Source organism: Balaenoptera musculus, chromosome 4 (genome assembly GCF_009873245.2).
Source record: "Balaenoptera musculus isolate JJ_BM4_2016_0621 chromosome 4, mBalMus1.pri.v3, whole genome shotgun sequence".
NCBI classification, from domain to species: Eukaryota; Metazoa; Chordata; class Mammalia; order Artiodactyla; family Balaenopteridae; genus Balaenoptera; species Balaenoptera musculus.
Genome location: NC_045788.1, coordinates 24,290,538 through 24,314,450, shown reverse-complemented (window position 1 = coordinate 24,314,450; position 23,913 = coordinate 24,290,538). Strand labels below are relative to the sequence as shown.

Here is a 23,913-nt window from a genome sequence, read left to right as displayed (position 1 = left end):
CTTCTGGTGTGTATTAAGATTAATTTCTTGGCAAAAATTCATAGAAAATCATTTAATAAGCTACAGAATACAAAAAATTTAATACTTTTAAAATAAATTGTCAAATTGGCTTTTATAAAGACTTTAATTTTATTTTCATCAAATATATATGAGGCTTCTAGTTTCCAAGTAATCTTCCCAAGCCTGGGTAATATATATGCATGCATATATATTTTTTTATCTTACCCAATCTAATGGCTTCTGTAGGGCAATATGGGGCAAGTCATTTTAATTCTAAGCCTCAGATTCCTAACTTGTAAAATTAACTAATGGGTAGAGAATTCAGAAATATAGTCATAGGTCATAAAGTTGATACTGATTCCAGAGCCTGTCCATGCTCCATATTGGAAGTGTAGCTCAAATGAGAAAGAACTGTGGTGAAGTCAGGTTAACACCAGGTGAGGCTGAAGGGATGACTATCGGAGAGCATTTCCCTGGTAATGTTGTGACTGTCCAGAAAGTCTCAGTGTTCATCAGACATGCAGATTCTAATTCAGAGGGTGATGTGGATAACATATATAATTAAAATCTATGATTATATTTATTGCCATCTGCCTTGCTATAAAAGACATGCTCCATAAGGACAGGGATCTTTGTCTTGTTCACTGATGTATTTTAAACACCTAGCACAGAGCCTGACAATAGTAGGGGTTCAGTAATAAACATCTATTGAATAAACAAGCTGAATGACTCTACTCTTAACCTATCCAGAGGCTGCACACCCTGGTAACCAGCAGAATGCCCTCCCCAAGATAAGTGTAGGTGAGCTGCCATGATTGAGGCCTCTTCCCAGAAACCATTGCTGTGTCGCATGACACAGGCTTTCTCAGATATGTTAACACTTGCAGCCTAGTTAAGATTCAGCCTCCCCTGCTAGAATCCACACGCTTCACAGCAATATTGGGTTTCTGCTCGAACCCATGTTGGTTGTCTTAATAGTTCAACTCATGGGTAGTAGTATTTCCAAGTTCTTAGCGATACTCCATTGCTGTGCCTTTGTCCTACGTAGAACAACCACCTTATGGACTAGTTAAGAGTATGTTGTATGAGATAACATATAATGTACAATATAGAACTGTTCATGTAGGCAATATGATGTAGGACGTAAAAGCCCGGGATCTGGCGTCAAATTCCTCAGTTCAAGTCTGGGTTCCACAATTTAATAGCTGTGTCACCTTGAGCAAGTTACTTGATCACACAGTGTTCAGTTTTCTCATCTGTAAAATGCAAATAGTACCTACCTTGTAGGATCAACGTGTGGATGAAAGGAGTTAAAACATGTGAAGAAATAGATATAGAAAGTGAATATTACCTATTTTGATAATTACTATTAGCAGTAATAATCTCATTGAGAATTTACTATGTGTCAAAACCCAAATTTATATTACCTCAGGTAATCCTTAGAACAACTCTGTAGACTAACCATAATTGTTATCCCTACTTCAGAAGGTTTTAGTAATGCCCTAAAGTCACATAACTAGTAAGTGGTAGAAACTGGAATTAAATGCAGGTGTGTCTGAAATATTCTCTCATAGAGAAAGTTTTCATAAGAGAATTCGAAATATCTACATTCTCACTGTCATTAAAATTTCGAATATCTGATTTCTCGTCTTTTTAGTCATGCTCACAACCCTAGAACATTTTTCAAGAAACTAATTTAAATATGTGTGAATATCTAAGCAACAGTCTATTGGTCTGAGAGTCAGTGGTTTCTAAGGACTCTTACAGTCACTTTTAGCGATTCTACCGTGGTCCAGTTCACCAATTTTTGTGTTTCCTCCACTAGGATTTAGAAAAATCAGTCAATTAAATAATTAAATACAATTTAGAAGCTATAGGGTGGCAAATGATGACCAAAACAGATAATTTGCATTCCATGGGTTTGGTAAACATAATCTCATGAACAGAATAGCTTTCTTTGCAAGATCAAAATGTAACCGTTTCAGGATTCATTTTCAACTGTGTGTTGAAGTTACAGGTGCTCTAAACCTAACAGTGATTCTCTACCTGGTGTGGAAGTGTCCTGACACCACCAGTAGTAGAGACTCATCTATTGTAAAGTAACTGGTTGACTGAGTGCCTGGTGAGTGGCCAGTATCCTTCTCATCACAGTGACAGACTTGACATTTGAACCCTTTTCAGACACGCTAGCAGACAAAACAGTAAAACTGAAAAGCAATCCATTTACAGATGTCAACCCAGCCACTATATTTGTGGGTATGACTTGCTATGCCGTATTTCACAGATAATTTTTTATATCCTTGAGATTTGTTTTCACTGAAGTACACTATAAAATGTTCTTTTACCTTTTGCCAGGTGAATAAATTGTGATATTTGGTACAGTGTACTGAGAACTAGCATGGCTACAAATCGGCAGACTAGTGGTAATTTGTGCATCATGCTTATTCAGGAAGCCCATTAGAATGTCAGCTATGATGGCATGGGTTTACACAGGATTCAAGTTGATGTTTGAAGATCATATTTTTCTCTTCAACAGGTTAATTATGTATGGCTTTGTGAAGGCTATGGTATATGCTGACCAGCTGAAAAATGGAGACTTTCACTTCACTGACTGTTTGTTTTTTGGTTCACTGATGTCTGCTACAGATCCAGGTAATTGCCCAAATAATATGTTTCCTTCTTTCTAAGAGTCAAACATTTAAATTGAATTTTTCTCTAATGACCATCACCCGAGTCTACATAATAATATTCCTTATTCCTTTTCACTTGCAGTTGACATATCTGTTAGTGATTACAAAAAAAAAAAGAAAAGAAACAGGTGAATATTCTAACACCTCTCAAAAAATAGTTCTGAAAGCAATTTCAGTAATGGGAAAGACTCTTTAAAATTCATTACTGTTTATTTCTGTTGAATATGTAGCCATTTTGAGCTGTGGTCCTTAATTTCTCTCTATTTAACTTTCTTCTTTCAAAAATGCTCTATTGAATTAAATGGTAAAAAATAATTTTTTAAATTGTTTACTATGTAATGTTTTAAACATATTAAACGTAGGGAGAATAATAAAAAGAATCATCATATACCCTTAAAATTATCTAATTATGATGATTATCAAATATGGCCAATGTTTTTATGTATACCCTTCTACACTCCTTCTCGCTATGACTGAATTATGTTAAAGCAAATCCTAGACAGCATATCATTTTATTTGTAAATGTTTTGAAAAATGACCATTGTCATTATGAAACCTAAAAATATTAATAATCTTTTTTAATGTTATCAGAGAGCTAGCCTCTGTTCATATAGCCCCAATTGTCTTTTTGTCATTATCATTATTAGTTTGTGTAGTAATTTGTATAAATTAGGACCCAAATAAGGGCTACACATTACAATTGATGGATATGACTATTGAGTTTCTTTTAATCTATATGTTCCCCTTCCATCTTCTATTTTTCTTTTCACTTATTTGTTGGAAAAAAAGGCAAATTGTCTCATGGTTGAATTAAATATGGTTGCTTAAAATGTTCCTCTAGCTTCTGTATTTCTTGTAAACTGATGGTTAAATCTAGAGGTTTAATCAGATCAGCATTCATCTTTTTTGGCAAGATTACTTGCTTGCTATGAATCTCTATAGCATCACATCAGGAAGCACATATTGTTTAGTGACTCACCTGTCAGCCTGATCCATCACACTACTGAATTGCTACTCCACCAAAGACCACCAGAACACACCTGTAGTTGAACAAGATGTGTTTATTACATGTTGTAATGAAGAGAATGCTCACCAGAGGAGCTATGAGACATCTCAGACAGTGTTAGAAAGGACTTGTTATAGGACTTGGGCTTATGCTTGGTGATTTTAGGGAAGGCTTAAGGAATTGGAGCTTTGCTCTGGATTAGATGCTGTCAGAAAGCATGAGTGATTGGGCATTTTAGTAAGTCTTATCCAGCAGGAGGAAAGACTGAATAGAGCCTAAGGCTACAATTTGTAAAGAAGCAGCGCCACTTATAATAACCAAGATAAGGATGTTGTGGTTTGGACAGTGTTCATTTTTTGTGTTTAGATGTGATTACACGGTAGGCTTGTTTTTTGTCTTGATCCATCATGGTCACAGAGTAAATTTGTCTGATGTTTTCTGTGAAATTGTTTACACTCAACAAGAGAACAACAAAGCCCAGCTGATAGTACCAGGCCAGTTCCCGTATACTAGGGGCTGCTCTTCTCTTTCTTAGAATGGCCCTCTGACCAGCAGTATTGGCACCATGTGGTAGCTTGTTTTAAATGCAGAATCTCAGGCTCAACTCCAGAACTACTGAATCAGATTCTAGAATTTAATATCCTCAAGTGGTTTATATGCACAGTAAAGTTTGAGAAGCTCTTAATGTTAGACGTCCCCATTTTAGCTAATGGCTTTAGTACCTGTTGATGGTTATGCTTAGTCTAGTATTTGTTAGGGGTTACAAACTAGTGGTATGCTAATTCTATCCTACATTTTGCATGTATTAGCTGGTACTCTCCTGAAAGAAGCAGTTTTCCAGATCAACTATTTGAGTACCCTGTGATAATTATTTGAACAAAAAATCAGGATAAATTATTTATTCTTTTTGTTTATTTACTAATGTTCTAATTTTCAAAATAATGAGTTGTTTCGCTATCATCTCCCACACATGATCAAGGAGGTAGTTTGGGGCTTTTTTTAAGTATCATATCAACACATGGATTTAAACATAATTGATATGTTTCAATCTACTATTGTATTTATACTTTTTGATCAAAATATTCCATCTTTTTTTTTTTTTTTTTAAATATTCCATCTTTGACAACTGGGAGCCTCTTCAAGTTTCTCCTATATCCTTTTGCCACAAACCCAATAGTCTTTCATAGATTTCTTCTTTTGGAGCAGGACTAAATGTTCCAACCTTATTTTGTATGTTTCCTGTACCCTGACTTAGAACCAGACATTTCTCTAAGAAGACTTGGTTCTTTCTAAGAGGGAAATTTATTTAGAGACCAAAATGTGGGCACTGGGTGTTTTCATTACTATTGTATTGGTCATTGTTTCTACATATTTTTATTTGTTTTGAAGGAGAAATAATATCACAAATTCATATTAATATTGTTACTTCCAATTTAGGATTATAGAAATTTAACTTAACTGCTTTGAATTTATTTTGCATTTAACTTTTTCTTCTGCCTACTTTTCTTCTTTCTATTACATTAATATAATTTCTTACTTCCTTTAAATATATATATTTTCAAATTTACAATACACATATTATTACTAAAAATATGATTATTGAAAACTGCTTAGATTTCATTGTGGTTCTTTTTAACCTTTGTGTATACGCCACTAGGATAAACAGTTAAAAATTACTCTGTTTTAAGAGCTCTTGAAATAATCCTCTGTGTGGGTAAGCCACAAGTCAATTATACAATAATGTTCGTTTCATTTTGCTTTTAATTTTTGTTTTAAAATTAGATTAAATATCTACAGAATTGCAAAATGAAAACCATAGGACAAAAGAAGAGAAATCTAGCTTCTAGACCTGTCCTCTCTATCCTAATTTTTCAACCATTTTGGTTGGTTTTTAGTTTACGCTTCTATTTTTATTTTTTTAACATCTTTATTGGAGTATAACTGCTTTACAATGTTGTGTTAGTTTCTGCTGTATAACAAAGTTAATCAGCTATACGTATACATATATCCCCATATCCCTTCCCTCTTCCGTCTGACTCCCACCCTCCCTATCCCACCCCTCTAGGTGGTCACAAAGCATCAAGCTGACCTCCCTGTGCTATGCGGCTGCTTCCCACTAGCTATCTATTTTACATTTGGTAGTGTATATATGTCAATGCCACTCTCTCACCTCATCCCAGCTTACCCCTCCCCTCCCCGTGTCCTCAAGTCCATTCTCTACGTCTGCATCTTTATTCCTGTCCTGCCCCTAGGTTCATCAGAACCATTTTTTCTTTTTAGATTCCATATATATGTGTCAGCACATGGTATTTGTTTTTCTCTTTCTGATTTACTTCACTCTGTATGACAGACTCTAGGTCCATCCACCTCACTACAAATAACTCAATTTCGCTTCTTTGTATGGTTAATATTCTATTGTATATACGTTCCACGTCTTCTTTATCCATTCACCTGTCGATAGACACTTAGGTTGCTTCCACGTCCTGGCTATTGTAAATAGTGCTGCAATTAACATTGTGGTACATGTCTCTTTTTGAATTATGGTTTTCTCAGGGTATATGCCTAGCAGTGGGATTGCTGGGTCATATGGTAGTTCTATTTTTAATTTTTTAAGGAACCTCCATACTGTTCTCCATAGTGGCTGTATCAATTTACATTCCCACCAACAGTGCAAAAGGGTTCCCTTTTCTCCACACCCTCTCCAGTATTTATAGTTTGTAGATTTTTTGATGATGGCCATTCTGACTGGTGTGAGGTGATACCTCGTTGTAGTTTTGATTTTCATTTCTCTAATGATTAGTGATGTTGAGCATCCTTTCATGTGTTTATTGGCAACCTGTATATCTTCTTTGGAGAAAAGTCTGTTTAGGTCTTCTGCCCATTTTTGGATTGGGTTCTTTATTTTTTTGATACTGAGCTGCATGAGCTGCTTATATATTTTGGAGATTAATCCTTTGTCAGTTGCTTCGTTTGCAAATATTTTCTCCCATTCTGAAGGTTGTCTTTTTGTCTGTTTATGGTTTCCTTTGCTGTGCAAAAGCTTTGAAGTTTCAGTAGGTCCCATTTGTTTATTTTTGTTTTTATTTCCATTTCTCTAGGAGGTGGGTCAAAAAGGATCTTGCTGTGATTTATGTCATAGAGTGTTCTGCCTATGTTTTCCTGTAAGAGTTTTATAGTGTCTGGCCTTACATTTGGTACGCTTCTATTTTTAAATCTAAGCAAACAAACATGAACACGCTCGACTATATACTACTGCACACAGGGTTCATCACCTTGCTCTTCTTTAATTAACAGTATTTTGAAGAGTAATCCATAGCAACATATAAAGAGTTTTCTCATTTTCTTTTATAGCTGCAGAGTACTCCGTAGTTTATTCAACCAGTTGCCTGTTAATGGACATTTGGGTTCTTTTTTGTCTTTTGCAATTATTAATGGTGTTACAGTTAATAACTTTAAAATTAATAGCTTCCCACATTTTGCTCCTGTTTCTTTGGGATAGATTTGTAGAAACAGGTTAAGAGGTATTTGTAATTTCCTAGATGCCAAATTCCTCCCCATAAAGTCTGTACCATTTTGCATTCACACCAGCAACGTATGACAGTATCTGTTCTGTACAGCCTTGCCAATGCAGAATTCTGTTACAATTTTGGGTTTTTGCCCATACAATAAGTGAGGATTTGTATCTCTCTGTGGCTTGACTTAATATTTCTCTTAATATGAGTAAGGTTGAACATTTGTTCATATGTTTAGGGAACATATGCATTTTTTTTTCTGAAACTCAAATGTTTATAAGATGCCCCTTTTCCAGTAGCGTTGTTGGTCTTTTATTTTTCATGCTTTAGAAGCCCTTAATATACTAGAGATATTAACCCTTTGTCTGTAATATAAGTTACAAATATTTTTTGCACATTTTTGTCTGTTTTATTTTGCTTATGGGATGGAGGAGGAAAAAGCCTTTTTTAATGTATGATGTTGACCTGCTTCCTGGAAGAGATGAAATGAAAGTATGTCTCAGATTTAGAACCCGTGGTGTCGATTAGAAGATCAGAGTCCCAGAGTGGTGTACAGGGATAGACCATTCCATCTCCAGGCCTAGAGAAGACCTGGCCACTAGGTCTGTTCATTGCTGTTCATTGCTGGAATATTTCATGCTACCATCCCCCAACCCCAGGGAAAAGCAGAAGTCCCTTGGCATCCACGGAAATGGGGCCTCAAGTAAATTATTTTCAATCCATCAGTGATTTCTAGTTAGTTCAAGTTATTCTCTTCTGCCATATATGGATACTTTGCTTTTCATGGTCAGGTCCCATTTTAGGTCACCTGTGCACAAATCTGCATTTTGAAAAACATTGCATCCATTGTTTCTTGGTCCCAATGCTAATGGCCAAGTTGTTGTATTTTATGGAGTGATTCAGCCGGCTCCAAGTGTGTTGTGTTCAAGCTTTGCTCCTTCTGTGACTAGTGATATCCTGAGGTTATGTTTACATGACACAGGAAAACTGATTGAAATAGAAAAAAAAAATCTAGCTCAGTAAGATGGTTATTTATCTACATTGTATCAAACAACTGAGCTGACTGAATTTTTTAAAATACAGAATTGACTCACAGCCATAAGGAGAATCCTGGGAATCAAGTCCACTTTCCAAGTCTGGCACAGACCAGCTGAACAACTTTGGGCACCCCTTAGCCTCTCTAGATTTTATGGGTTATTGAAAGTGGAAGATATTCGATCTCATCTTTTCCAACTCCTTCATTTTACAGATGAAGAAACTGACTTTTCATCTGTAAAATGAAATGTTTCGACTAGAGCCCTTTCCAGCTCCAACATTTGGCGCTTATTTCTGTGAGACTGCTTTTTTGGTTTTTTTAAAAATTTTATTTTAAAACAAGTTTTTGTTTTAAAGTAGTTAAAAGTGAACCCAAAGCCCTCCACGCAGATATTTGGGGGTTCTAACACCAACTCAGCAAATGTTAGAGAAGATCTCACATAGCAGAGACCCACACATGAACAGGAATACTTAAGCTCCCTTTTCTTCTGGGAGCTAATTGTTACATTCAAACACACTGAATCTACTCTCTGCTAAATTGGTGCAATTTAAGATCTTCAACAACCTTTAAACACCTAGTTAATCTTACCCCACAATTATTCATTTATTGCCTAAATTATTGTGACTCACTGATTTATGAAAGAGAACCTATGCTCTCCAGGTCTGATTTTTCTTGGTCTTCTTTAAATTAATCCTTTCCCATTTAGCCTTAGCTAAATCTTAGCGAGGTATTATTAACTATTCATATTTTTCTTTTACAGTTACATATTTAGACTTAAATCTAATTCTTCATGCATATTTCAGACTCTCTTCAGCCAATTTTCAGTTTACCTCCAGTTCGGGTGATTTAGATATTATTTGATTGATTTAATTTCCTCCTTTCCTCACTGATGAAGATCTTGCTGATGATGTAAATGTCATCAGCATCCCTTAACAGAAAGAGTGGATAACTAAAGGCAGAGCCCCCAAAGAGACCATGTATGATAAACTGCAGGGTATGGGAAGAGAGAAGTACTTGCAGGGCTTGATTGATGAACCAGCCCATCTTCAGGTGTGTTTAGACAAGGAAAAATAGGAGGATGGGGGAGGGGAGAGAAACAATCAACAAAATGGTAATAGAGTAAGAGACCCAACAACTGGAAATAGATGCTAGAGTTAATATCCCTCTTTTTACAAATGGCCAAAGCCCATTAGGAGTCTCTCCAACCTCATACTATCCTCCTGTCCCTTTCATCACTGACTTGGTTCCCAGTTTGTTATATTTAGATTATCCAAGATAACGATTTTTATTATTAAGTCTGAAATGTCCCTTTATATGGAGTGAGTGACACAGAGAGGTCTTTAAGGTATGTAAAGATACTTGGGAATTCCACTGTACCCATGTGCTATTCCTTGAACACACCAGTCTTTTTTTTATTATTATTATTCAAGTATAGTCAATTCACAATATTAGTTTCAGGTGTACAACATAGTGATTCAATATTTTAATATACTCCATTTAAAGTTATTACAAAATAATAGTTATATTTCCCTGCACTGTACAATATATCCTTGTTTCTTATTTATTTTATACGTATTAGTTTGTAGCTCTTAATACCATACCCCTATCTTGCCCCTCCCCCTTTTCTCCCCACTGGTAAACACTAGCTTGTTCTCTATATCTGAGTCTGTTTCTGTTTTGTTATATACATTCATCTGTTTTATTTTTTAGAGTCCACATATAAGTGATAACATAGTGTATTTGTCTTTCTCTGTCTGACATTTCACTAAGCATGATACCCTCTAGGTCCATCCACATTGTTGCAAATGGCAGAATTTTAACCTTTTTTTATGGCCAAGCAATATTCCATTGTGTATATATACCACATCTTTATCCATTTGTATGTTGATGGACACTTAGGTTGCTTACATATCTTGGCTATTGTAAATAATGCTGCTATGAACATCAGAGTACATGTATCTTTCAGAATTAGCATTTTCATTTTCTTTGGATATGTACCCAGCAGCGGGATTGATGGATCATGTGATGGTTCTATTTTTAGTTTTGGGGAAATCCTCCGTACTGTTTTCTATAGTGGCTGCAACAATTTACAATCCCACCGGCAGTGTACTAGGGTTCCCTTTTCACCACATCCTTGCCAACATTTGTTATTTGTAGAATTTTTGATGATAGTCATTTTGACAGGTGTGAGGTGATATCTTATTGTGGTTTTGATTTGCACTTCTCTGGTGATTAGCAACGTTGAACATTTTTTCATGTGCCTATTGGCCACCTGTACATCTTCTTTGAAAAAATGTCTTCTGCCCTTTTTTTAATTGGTTGATTGTTTTTTGATACTCAGTTGTATGAACTGTTTATACATTTTGGATATTAACCCCTTATTGGCAATATCATTTGCAAATATTTTCTCCCATTCAGTAGGTTGTCTTTTCATTTTGTCAATGTTTACCTTTGCTGTGCAAAAGCTTTTAAGTTTAATTAGGTCCCATTTGTTTATTTTTGCTTTTATTTGTTTTGCCTTAGAAGACAGATACAAAAAAATATTGCTAAGAATTATGTCAAAGAGTGTTCTGCCTATATTCTTTTCTAGAAGTTTCCTGCTTTCCAGTCTTATATGTAGGTCTTTAATTCATTTTGAGTTTATTTTTGTATATGGTGTGAGGAAATGTTTAATCTCATTGCTTTACAAGCAGCTGTTCAGTTTTCCCAGCACCACTTACTGAAGAGACTATCTTTTCTCCACTGTATACTCTTGCCTCCTTTGTCGTAGATTGATTGACCATAAGTGTATGGGTTTATTTCTGGACTCTCTATTCTGTTCCATTGATCTATGTGTCTGTTTTTGTGCCAGTACCATGCTGTTTTGATTACTGTCGCTTTGTATAGTCTGAAAGCTGGAGTGTGATACCTCCAGCTTTGCTCTTTTTTCTCAAGATTGCTTTGGCAATTCTGGGTCTTTGTGGTTCCATATAAACTTTAGGATTATTTGTTCTAGTTCTGTGAAAAATGTCATGGGTATTTTAATAGGGATTGCATTAAATCTGTAGATTGCTTTAAGTAGTATGGATATTTTAACAATATTAATTCTTCTAATCCAAGAACATGAGATATCTTTCCATTTACTTGTATTATTTTCAAATCCCTTCATCAGTGTTTTATAGTTTTCAGAGTGTGGGTTTTTCACCTCCTTGGTTTAATTTATTCCTAGATATTTTATTCTTTTTGATGTGATTTTAAACAGGATTGTTTTCTTGTTTTCTCTTTCTGATAGTTCATTATTAGTGTATAGAAAAGCAACAGATTTCTGTATATTAATCTTGTATCCTGCAACTTTACTGAATTCATGTATTAGTTCTAATAATACGTGAAGACTGTTTGGAGACTTTAGGATTTTCTTTATAGAGTATCATGTCATCTGCAAATAGTGACAGTTTTATTTCTTCCCTTCCAATTTGGATGCCTTTTATTTATTTTTCTTGTCTGGTTGCTGTGGCTAGGACTTCCAATACTGTGTTAAATAGAAGTGGTGAGGGTGGGCATCCTAGTCTTATTCCTGATTTTAAAGGAAAGGCTTTAAGCTTTTCACCATTGAGTATGATGTTAGCTGGAACACACCAGTCTTGCTGCTGCCTCCAGGCATTTGCATTTGTTGTTTCTCCATCCTCACCTTCTTCAGGTCTTTTCTCAAATGTCACCTCAATGAGACCTTCCCTAACCATCCTATCAAAAATCACACCCTTCTTCCCCCCAACACAGTTTGCCCCAAATCACTGTGCTTCCCATCCTTTTTCCTTGACTTACATTCTTGTACAGCACTAATCACTATTGATCTACTATTTATTTTATTTCCTTATTGTTCCTTATTTCTTTGTCCCTCTGAAAGAGGAGCTTTTTTTTTTCTATTTTTTCTGTTTTTCTTTTCCCTATCTTTTCACTCTTACATTTCTAGTATTTAGAACAGTAGGTTTTCAATAAATGCTTGTTAAATTAATGAATTAATAAATTTGTGGAAGAAACTGCTAGAGCACAGTGTGGAGCTTGAAAGGGTATCTCTTCTCAAATGTGACATGTGAAGCAGTTGAATGTCCCAGCTCATCCTTGGAAATAAGGAGTCTCATGGCCCCAGGAGGAACAGTGACTCAAGATGAAGGTGGAACTCCTAGCACTTAGCTGAGCTTCCAGCACAAACTGAGGGCAAATATTAGTTTCTGTCCTCCAAAACAAAAAGATATTTTCAACTAAAACAAAAATGTGTCTTTCTTTTTGTTCAACCATGCAGCCAATATTTCTTTCCCCCTTTTCATCAGTGGTCAGTAGCTTAACACTTTCCAGAGAGCACCAAGCCATAGATTGTAGACTTGCAGAAGCAGTTATAACAGTGTGGGGTTTTTTTCTTCAGGTTGAAAGATGTCCAAGATAGGGGGTTCCTTTAGGAAAAGGAAGAAGTCAGCACAATACATTAAATATTAATCACCCAGAAGATGCCAGAAACTCATCCTGGTATTTACAGGACTGACATTTCTTCCAAGGTCTCAAGGAAGCCATTCATGCAGGAAAATGCACAGTGGGCTGTGCATTTTCTCACTTCATCAATTTCCCTGTTTCCTATTTGGATTAAAATGTCTTCATTTTATGTGATGCAGCTACTCTGAGACTCAAATACAGCTGTGCTATTTTGAACTCCAGAAGTATTAGTCTAGTATTTAAAACTAGAAAATAATTCTTGCTTTGTAGACTTGTCCTGTTTTCTCTCAAGAAAATGAATCCAGGTTGTCCTGACTTAGGCAACCTCAAATAGGGCTTACCTGAGCATTGCTCTGTCCAATGTGGTGGCTCTGAGCCACACGTAGCTATTGAAGTGTAGCTAGTCAACAGTGACGGGCTGTATGTATCCAATACACCCTAGATTTCAAGACGTAATGTGAAAAAAAGTAAAATATCTCACTGATAATGTTTATACTGACTACATGTTGAAATAATAATATTAATTGAATATTGAGTTAAATAATATATACACTACCAAACGTAAAATAGATAGCTAGTGGGAAGCAGCCACATAGCACAGGGAGATCAGCTCGGTGCTTTGTGACCCCCTAGAGGGGTGGGATAGGGAAGGTGGGAGGGAGGGAGATGCAAGAGGGAAGAGGTATGGGGACATATGTATATGTATAACTGATTCACTTTGTTATAAAGCAGAAACTAACACACCATTGTAAAGCAATTATACTCCAATAAAGATGTTAAAAAATATAAAATAAAATAAAATAAAAATTAAATAAGGTAACATTTTAAAAAATTGTTAACTTGTTATTTTTATGCTGTATTAAGATGAGGCTGCTGTTTTACCATCAGCAAGTGAAAGATGCACATGTTTGCTTGTTTTCCTGGTAATAGTAAATGGATTTCCATAAATCTACATACTTGGTTAGTGGAATGTTCCCTTGACCATCTCCATTTGTTCATGAGTTGGGAGTGTAATATATATAATGTGACAATTTTGCTTTGGATAAAACACAAATACACTTATATTTATATTTCACAGGTAGAAGATAATATGTGAAAGCAAATCCCATACATTGCCATTTTTCCCCATGTGTTTTGGTATGCATCTCTATAATTATGATCATTATTCTTACATAACCATGGAGCCATTATCAAACCTGCAAAATTTCCCATAATCCATTGATATCATCTAATACCCAGTCCACATTCAATTTCCCTGATTTTTGCCTTTTACTTTAATCAGAACCCAAAAAAGCTTCACATTTGACATTTAGGTGTTATATCTCTGCATTCTCTCTTAGTCCAAAGCAGTGTTGCCCTCTTCTACCCCACCACTTTTTATGCTATTGACTTGTTGAAATCGGTCAGCTCTATAGGACGTCCCACATTCTAGATTTGTCTGTTCACTTACCGGTGGTGTCATTTAATTGTTCCTGTATTTCCATTTTGAAAGTTAGTTCAAAAAATCTTGATTAGATTCAGGTTCACCAGTTTTGCAAAAATGCTGCATAGGGGATGCTGTATAGCTCATGTTGCATCATATCAGAAGTTACACATTCTCTGGGTGTTGACTTTTAGTGATGTTAAGTGTGATCATTTGGGTTCAGGTGGTGACAGCCTGATTCCTCCTTGTGAATTTTCCCATGAAATTTTCATGTAATAGTTTCACCCATTGATGCTTATTGTCTGAACCTATTAGTTTCATTAAGATTGACAAAATAGTGATTCTTTTCTAATTTTGTCATTTCTTTCAAATTATTAGCTAGAATTATTATTGCTGCAAAAAATCCTATGTTATTACTTTAAACCAATCCTTATATCATCTAAAAGGAATGAGTAGACAATATCTGGATCTTTGGTCAAATAAAGCAGCTGTAAACAAATTTCCATTTTAAACATCTGGCTTAAAATGTAGCCCCAGTGCCATCATCACAACTAAAATATTAACAGTAATTTTTGTGGTAGGCAAAATCATGGTCCTCCACAGACATCCATGTCCTTATCTCCAGAACCTGTGAATATGTTACCTTACTTTGTTAAAAGGGCTTTGCAGATGTGATTAAAGACCTTGCAGTGTGGATATTACCCTGAATTATCTGGGTTGGCCCAATCTTATCACTTGGGTCCCTAAAAGCTGGAGAACCTTTTCTGGCAGTGATCAGGAATAGATGTGACTATGGAAGAAAGACCCAAAGAGATAAAATTTTTCTGGTTTTGAAGGTGGAGGAAAGGGGCTACTAACCAAGGAATGTGGGGGGTGGTCTCTAGAATCTGAAAAGGACAAGGAAACCAGTTCTCTCATAGAGCTTCCAGAAAGGAGTGCAGCCCTGCTGACACATTGACTTTATCCCATTGAGACTCATGTCAGACTTCTGACCTCCAGAACTATAGGATAATCCATTTGTTTTGTTTAAAGTTTGTGATAATTTGTTACAACAACAATAGAAAACTAATATAATTGTAAGTGTTATCAAATATATAGCTAGATTTAAATTTCTCAAATTGTCTCATAAAATTTTTTATAGCTTCTCTATTAGACCAAGGATCAAGAAATGTCTGCACATTGCTTTTGGATGATATAAGGAGTAATTTAAAATAATAAAATTGTAGGATTTTTTAAAATTAATTAACTTATTTTTCAAATTTTTTTACTTATTTGTTTCTTTAACATCTTTATTGGAGTATAATTGCTTTACAATGGTGTGTTACTTTCTGCTTTATAACAAAGTGAATCAGCTATGCATATACATATATCCCCATATCTCCTCCCTCTTGCGTCTCCCTCCCACTTTGCAGAAAGAGACTTTAGAAATCATTTAAGGTAACACTCTTATTTTACAAAAGAGTGAACTAAGGTTTAGAGGTGAATTACTTGACCCTAAGACAGTCATGTCAAAACAACATTATAATCACTCTGAAAAATTCATGAAGGTCTGCAGTGAGTTCTGGGAAAGTGATGGCCTTAACTTGACTTCCTTGCCTTTTATTACTCACTCTAATCTACCTGATTTTGCTAAAATCAGATAGAAGCCTATATGCAACTGAGTGCTGGTGAAGCAGTGAGCCCACCACAAGTGAAATAACAAGCACTGAGCTTTCTCTACCATGAGTAGCATGAGCATCTAGATGCCATCTTCACAGATGTTTTTAGATGGAGACTGGAAAGCTATGAATACTCAACAAAGGTTTGGGTTTGCAGAAGTCTGTGGATCTTGGTGATGGAAAGGGGGGAATAGGTTGACCCACTTGATCCTGTATGAGTGAACTTGGTTTCCTTGATTACTGGGCAAAGGTGTAGCCTCATCTAGCTGTCTGAGGGTAGCCCACATGCTTCTACACCACTGGCCTACTTTCTGCCACTTATGGGACTGCTGTCTTGGAGGGTAGTCCAACGAACAGTCTTAAGCCCCAATAACCCAACAAAGAAAAATAAAAACACAACATGGCCTTTCAGTAGCCTGAGATAGGAAGATCAGTCAAAACAAACAGAACACACACACACACACACACACACACACACAGAATAAATTCCTGAAGTATTCAGAGGACAATTTGAACAACATTTTTATAAGAAAAGTTAAGAGGATCAAGGGCAGATAAAATTCATGATTTTTCCAAGTAAGCAATTGAGTAGATAAATCAAAGGATGATGCAGTTAAGACCTTCCCTTCACAACAGATAATCATCTGGCCCAAAATGTCAATAGTGCCAAAATTGAGAAACCCACATTAGCTAATTTCTCGGGTCGGGTTTAGACCCTTAAGGAAAGACAGCACTGGGAATCCACCAGCCCCAGGATTTGTATGGAAAGAGAATGACTTAAGATTCTCGTCAATTCCTTACGCCAGGAGATCTTTTGTACTGCCTGATATTACTCCCATGAACACTTGTTCTGGTGTCTAGCTAACTGTGTATGCTTAGTGTGGCAAGGAGCTGAGCAATAATTACTCCGTGGAATGCAAGTGAGCCAAAAGGGTGGCGCTTATATTGTTTTTTTCTAATTTGTCTTTTCACTGCTGTGTATAGCTGCCCTTTGCTGGAGTCTTATGTACGTACCTTTCCCAACTCCCTCACCTCCCTTCCACAAGCAGCAATTCAAAACAGACTTCTTTCTTCCTGGGGATTTCTCATGGCTTTTGTTGATATTGTTATTATTGTCTGTTAGCTCCAATTCCATTTTCTTTGTATACTTTCTCTATCATTGATTTAGGGGAGGAAGCCAGTAGCTTACACTAGCTCATCGCCTTGTTGATGGGAAGAATGCTATGATAAAAATGCCACTTTTTCTCAAATTAATATAAAAATTTAATGCAATTCCCATGAAAACCTAACACTTTAAAAATTTGGAACTGGATAAAATTATCTTAAAGTTTATAAAGTAGAATAAAAGCATGAGGGGAACTGCCTAACCACATATAAGAATAAACTACAAAGCTATTATAATCAAATTAATATGGTATTGGCCTAGGAATAGGGAGACCAGTGGAAAAGAACAGAGGATCTAGAAACAAGTCTCAGTATAAATGGGAATTTGAGGGGTGGTATTTCAATTCAGTGGGAAAAGGATTGTGCATTTAACAAATGATATTTGTAAAATTGGCTGGCTATCCATTTAGAAGACATTAAAATTGGATACTTATCTACCATTTACAAAAATATACCTAGAAGAATTAAAATGTAAATGAAAAAATGAAGTAAAAGAACTCCTGCAATAAAATCTGTACATTTATATTTGCAGATTATAGATAAGGAAAGTCTTCTTAACAAAGAATGGAAACCTGGAATCTACAAATAAAGAATAGACGTACTTGACTATATAAAATTGTTTTAAAACAATTTTTAAATTGCTAAAATTGTAGGGGAAAAAACATTTAAATATAGAGGACAGAGTATCATTGTCTCTAATATACAAAGACACTTAAAAAGGACAATCTGGCAATAAATAACAGAAAAATGGGCAAAGACAATAAAGAGACAATTCATAGAAGTGCAAATCCTCTTGGGCCTCAAATGTGAAAAGTTATTCAAACTCATCAGAAACCATAGAAATGTAAAACAAAGTAACAGCATATCATTTTACCCCTAGCAGTTTGGCAACAATTGTAACAGCAAGTAACAGTCATTGCTGTCAGGGAGGCAGGGAAAAGTGGACTCTTACACATTTCTAGTGGAAATTTAAATCATCAACAGACTTTTGGAAATCAATTTCGCAACAGCTATTAGAATTTAAAATACATAGCCCCTTCTCCCAGCGATCTGACTCCTGGGAGGTTGTCCCACACAAGTAAAAAGACTGGTTCTTAAGGATATATGGACAGGGATGTTTATTGCAACATCTTTTTAAGTGGAGGGGAGAAAAAAAAGAAGCAAAGTGAATCCTATCCATAAGGGAATTGTTGGATAGGTTGCAGGACATCTACACGATGTCATGTAGCCATTAAAAAAGAAAATTAGTGCTCTTCCAGCTGACTTGAGAGCTTTCCAGGAGGCACTGTTGACTATGTAAAGCAAAATGCAGAAAAGTATATATATGATTCAAATTTTTTAAAAACAACAATCATTCCCATGTATTTATGTATGTACATTATGTATATAAATACATTTATATACATAAATATACATAAATACATGGGAATGCCTGTATTTGTATTTACATATACATATATATGTATAAAGCAGGACTCATGGGGTATAACTGTAGAAACTGCTTTTTTTCTCCCATTGCTCTTTTAAAAGACTACTCCTTTCCCACGTGGATGAAAACTTTTGGTCTTTAAGTTGCAATCAGAATCTCAATTCAGCAATGAATATGTCCAATATCATGTAATATTGCATGTTTTCAATTTAATTTAAAACTTTGCCCCACATCTACTAGCCCGTTGAAGGCAGGTTGGTTGGGGTCTTCTTTCTCACATGCCTCATCTACCCCTTGCTAGATGCAGTTCCTGACTCCTACAAGATGCGGGCAGAGATGAAGTAAGGGAATTTTTTATTTGATTAACAATAAGCCACCATTAGAGGAGCTGACAGCCACATCCCATTAGATTTCTCAGGCGAGAGTCAACCAATATTCTACTGTGTTCCCCAACTCCAGGGGTCACATCTTAAGCTGTCTGATGGTCTAGGCAAAGATCCTTTTCATAGGCTTGAGATGAGGTCAAACACCCCCAGCCCTCCCCATGTGGGAGTGTGAGATTCACAATTCACAAGTAGCAGAACACCATTCACAAATCTTAACCTGCTAGGCTAGAGTCTAGAGACCCTTTCACATTCTTAAGGTAGGTGAGAGGTTTAAAGGAATCATGTAACTGGTTTTTGGATAAGAAGTACTTTAAAATTGTGCATCTCACTGTGGAAAATGTTTTTTTTTTTTTCTCCTCAGTTTAAACTTCTGATTTAATCTGTTACAAATGTGTGTGTATGTGATTAATATAAAGAGAATTTTCGTATGAAGAGACATTGGTGGGACATGTACTAGATTGTAAAGTTGGGTTACTTTGGAAGGAAAAGAAGAGATGGGGAAAAGGGAGACATGTCATAAAGGAAAAGAAAAAAAAAAAGACTATTAAAACAAAGCAAACAAAAAGTATATAAATATAATATGACATTTACATATTTATGCATTCATATGGAAGCACATCTATGTATGCAAAAAGAAAACTTCAAAATTTCATAGAAATGGGAAAATCGATGAATTTTTTAATGTCATGTTATTAAACCACTATAATGTGTAATTAGAAGATCTTAAAAGAAAATCTTCAAACTCAATATGATATTATGCATACTATGAAGTAAAAAAAAAAATTCAATGACTTTGCATATTACATGTAAGTCACACATCTTGACTTGATCTGGCAGCTAAAGTGTGCTAAGAATCCCAAGTGCTTGATGAAGCCCTGGACCCTGGGTGTTGGCTTTCATAAGGAGACTACTGGCTCATGTTAATTGAATTTACAATATTCACTCTGACATTATCCTGTCTGCAGCCCAAATTAAATGCATGGATAATTCATTTATTGAAATTAGAAGCCAAGAGGAATATAGATACAAAGTCTAAGTCTCTGCTTTGCTAATATTGAGCCCAACCAGCTTCTTGACAAGTGTTGTAGCACCATGTTATTTATTTTTTTTTAAATTTATTTTATTTATTTATTTATTTTTGGCTGTGTTGGGTCTTCGTTGCTGCGCGCGGACTTTCTCTAGTTGAGGTGAGCGGGGGCTACTCTTCGTTGCGGTGCACGGGCTTCTCATTGCAGTGGCTTCTCTCATGGTGGAGCACGGGCTCTAGGTGCGCGGGCTTCAGTAGTTGCAGCATGAGGGCTCAGTAGTTGTGGCTCACGGGCTCTAGAGCACAGGCTCAGTAGTTGTGGCACACGAGCTTAGCTGCTCCGCGGCATGTGGTATCTTCCCGGACCAGGGATCGAACCCGTGTCCCCTGCATTGGCAGGCGGATTCTCAACCACTGCACCACCGGGGAAGCCCACCATGTTATTTTTGTAACTGGGCATTGGGAGATCTAAGGTCTAGTTCAGTTCCTGCTGCTAACTCACAGGGCAAATTTGGGTGGCCACTTAACCTTTCTAGGCTTAGTTTCCTCATATATTCCTAGAGGAATTAGATGATTGCTGAGGTCACTCGCTTCCTGTTCTCCATTAGTGATTCTCCAACTTGAGCGTATGTAAATCGCATTTGGAGAGTTTGTTAAAATGCAGGTTACTGGGCTCTACTTCCAGAGATTCTGATTCAGTAAGTCCAGGTGGAGTCCAGAACTTCAATTCTGACAAATGTCCAGCTGACGCTAATGATGCTAGTCCGGAAAGAAGCCTGATGAATATAAGAGCTGATGAGTGAAATATTTGCAACCCTGAGTAAACATGGTGAATCATAGAGAGTGTAGTAGGCCCAGTACTGATGTTTTTAGGTTGAGGTGAATATCGGTTTACGCACTTATAGGATATGTATGTAATTTCAAGGGTGGCAAAAATGAACTTGTTAGGATAATTGTAGTAAAGATAAATTCTCACCACCATATGTGTTCCCTCCTCAGAGAATGTGAACTGTAAATGTCCTAGTTCCCAGGAGATTGCAGAAGTATAGAAAGTGCTGCTAGAAAACCTTGGAGACTTCCACCTCCGGGAGGTGGTGACCTCCCTCCTGAGACACACCTGACTGTCTCCTGGCAGGGCAGCCTCCATTGCCCAGCTTTCCCAGCATGTGCTACCTAAAATCACAGCTAGGTGTCACTCTAATTCTGGGGCTAGCTGGTCTCAAGTGGAAAGCTAGAGTGAGCCAGGGCACTGAGGAATACATTACCAGCTCCTATGTTTGTGGGTTAAAGCATTTAAGAGATCGCCTAGGAAATTCTCCACATAAAAGGATCACAGTTAAGGATGGATCATAAACTTTCAATCCCAAGAGGAATTGCCACTAAAAATAAAATAAGTGTGTGATGGTGTAGGAGAGTTACCTAAAAATGAGGTCAGGATGGGGCCTTCCAGTGGCCAAATTATCCTGGATATTGAAAGTGTATGTTCATTAAGGCAAGATTAGTGTCATGGGTGAATGGAGCACCGCATTTTAGTGATTTAACTTCTCTGAACTTCATTTTCCATGTCCTTAAAATAGATACTGTAAAAACAAAACAAAACATCAAGTACCTTCAATTTCTTCACAGAATTCTTGTGAGATCAAAAGAAATGTTGTTATTTGTAAATTGCTAGATATTATTATTAAACAAATTTTTACTAACAATGAGTTGTTCTAAGTCACTTTATTGACTTTTTAGATGACACTATCAAAACATTCCTATTTGTTTATAATTGAACATAAAATTGCCAGATATCCACTCTTTTCTTAAGTAACCATGATGAAACAGTTGTTGTCTCATAATATTTCATTACTTCTCCATCCACTTTCAAGGTAAATCCCAAATGTAAAAAGATTAAAAAGAAACAACAATTTAATTGTATATATCTTTGTGTGGATTCTCTACTTTTTGTAGCATCCAGTGTACATTATTTATTTATTTATTTTTATTGAAGTAGAGTTGATTTACCATGTTGTGGTAATTACTGCTGTACAGCAAAGGGATTCAGTTGTACATATATATACATTCTTTTTTTATACTGTTTTCCATTATGGTTTATCATAGGATATTGAGTATAGTTCTCTGTGCTATACAGTAGGACCTTGTTGTTCATCCATTCTATAAATAAAAGCTCACCTCTGCTAACCCCAGCCTTCCACTCCATCCCTCCCCCAAACCTCTCCTCCTTGGCAACCACCAGTCTGTTCTCTCTGTTTGTGATTCTGTTTCTGTTTCATAGATCGGTTCATTTGTGTCATATTTTAGATTCCACATATAAGCGATATCATATGGTATTTGTCTTTCTCTTCCTGGCATACTTCACTTAGTATAATAATCTCTAGTTGCATCCATGTTGCTGCAAATGGCATTATTTTGTTCTTTTTTATGGCTGAGTAGTATTCCATTGTATATATGTACCACATCTTCTTTATCCATTCACCTGTTGAAGGACATTTAGGTTGTTTCCATGTCTTGGCTACTGTGAATAGTGCTGCTATGAACATAGGGTTGCATGTATCTTTTTGAATTATAGTTTTGTCTGGATATATACCCAGGAGTGGGATTGCTGAATCATATGGTAATTCTATTTTTAGTTTTCTGAGGAACCTCCTGTTTTCCACAGTGGCTGCACCAACTTACATTCCCACCAACAGTGTAGGAGGGTTCCCTTTTCTTCACACCCTCTCCAGCATTTATAGTTTGTAGACTTTTTGATGATGGCGATTCTGACTGGTATGAAGTGGTACCTCATTGTAGTTTTGATTTGCATTTCTCTAATAATTAGCAATGTTGAGCATCTTTTCACGTGCCTATTGGTCATCTGTATTTCTTCTTTGGAGAAACGTCTATTTAGGTTTTCTGCCCATTTTTGGATTGGGTTGTTTGTTTTTTTGTTGTTGAGCCGCATGAGCTGTTTGTATATTTTGGAAATTAAGCCCTTGTCGGTCCCATCATTTGCAAATATTTTCTCCCATTCTGTAGATTGTCTTTTCATTTTGTTGATGTTTTCCCAGTGTATGTTATTTAAATATGTAAAATTCAGAGTAGTTTCCCTGTGCTTCCAGATGCTGCTCCTGGAGTCACATCAGGCATTGCAAAATGTAGTAGAAAGGCTTGAATACCAGCCTCTGTTTTGGATTATATAGATCGTGGAATAATTAAGAATGAGTGCTCTAGCCTTTTATTCCCTGCTCACCCATCCCTCCTCACCCCATTCCCCATTCTAATACTACCACAAATTAGAAAGCCAAATTCAGATCTGTGTTTGGGTTGGTACTTCACTGCTCTTTCAAACGAGTTCCACTTCTCTAATTAAAGGCTCCTTTTCTTCATAATTTGACTGCCAGCCCACACCTTGAGTCACTGACTATAGCTTATCCCACGTAATGTGTGTCTACAATCACCACTGACCAAAGCTACCCTCTGAGTGCATGGGCACAAAACATGACTTCTCATCCTGCAGGGCGCCCAAGGGTAGGGTTTTACCTGTCACAAATTCTCCAACTTGGCAAAATGATTATTATTGTCTCCTCAGCATAATCAGATGGAAGCACTGGACAAATGAACAGCACTGAGTTTTCATCTTTTCTATTATTAACACTTTGAGGAAATAAGAGTCTTCCAAAATGAAAGGTGTTTTTTATACACCATACTTGCAAGTCACTATTTTCATTTAACATTTAAGTTGTAAGGGGAAAAAAGCCACCTTTATCCTTTAAAGTTTGCTGCAGTGTAACTATTCCAGAGGCACATGAACTATCTTACCTTTGATCGTGTTGATAATCCGAAGAAGACCCTTTCTATTTGGGGTTACTATGGTTACGGCTGCACGGGTGATGTGCGAGCTACACTGCTGTTTTGATAAAAATAGGTATTAACTACCAGTCATGGTGCTTCTCATTTCACAGTAGTTCTTGCAGAAGAACAGCATATTTTTTTAACAAAGGAGGAAAAGAAAGAAAAAAAGCCTTTCCAAAGAAGCACGAAGGAACATCTGCATAAATAATGGTGATTGGTCATGTGTATAAAAATATTTTTAATTAAATTCTTTTTAATTAAACAAGGCATTTTGCTGAATC

General features: G+C 36.2%; 1 protein-coding gene across 3 annotated transcripts in view; it reads left to right on the top strand.

The window, feature by feature from the left end:
• SLC9A9 (solute carrier family 9 member A9) overlaps nucleotides 1–23,913 on the top strand; it is a 541,542-nt gene that overhangs the window by 157,394 nt on the left and 360,235 nt on the right. For all 3 annotated transcript variants that reach the window (XM_036851048.1, XM_036851049.1, XM_036851050.1), the window contains exon 5: nucleotides 2,537–2,652. In XM_036851048.1, the coding sequence (XP_036706943.1) occupies nucleotides 2,537–2,652 (116 nt within the window). The remainder of the gene's footprint in view (nucleotides 1–2,536; nucleotides 2,653–23,913) is intronic.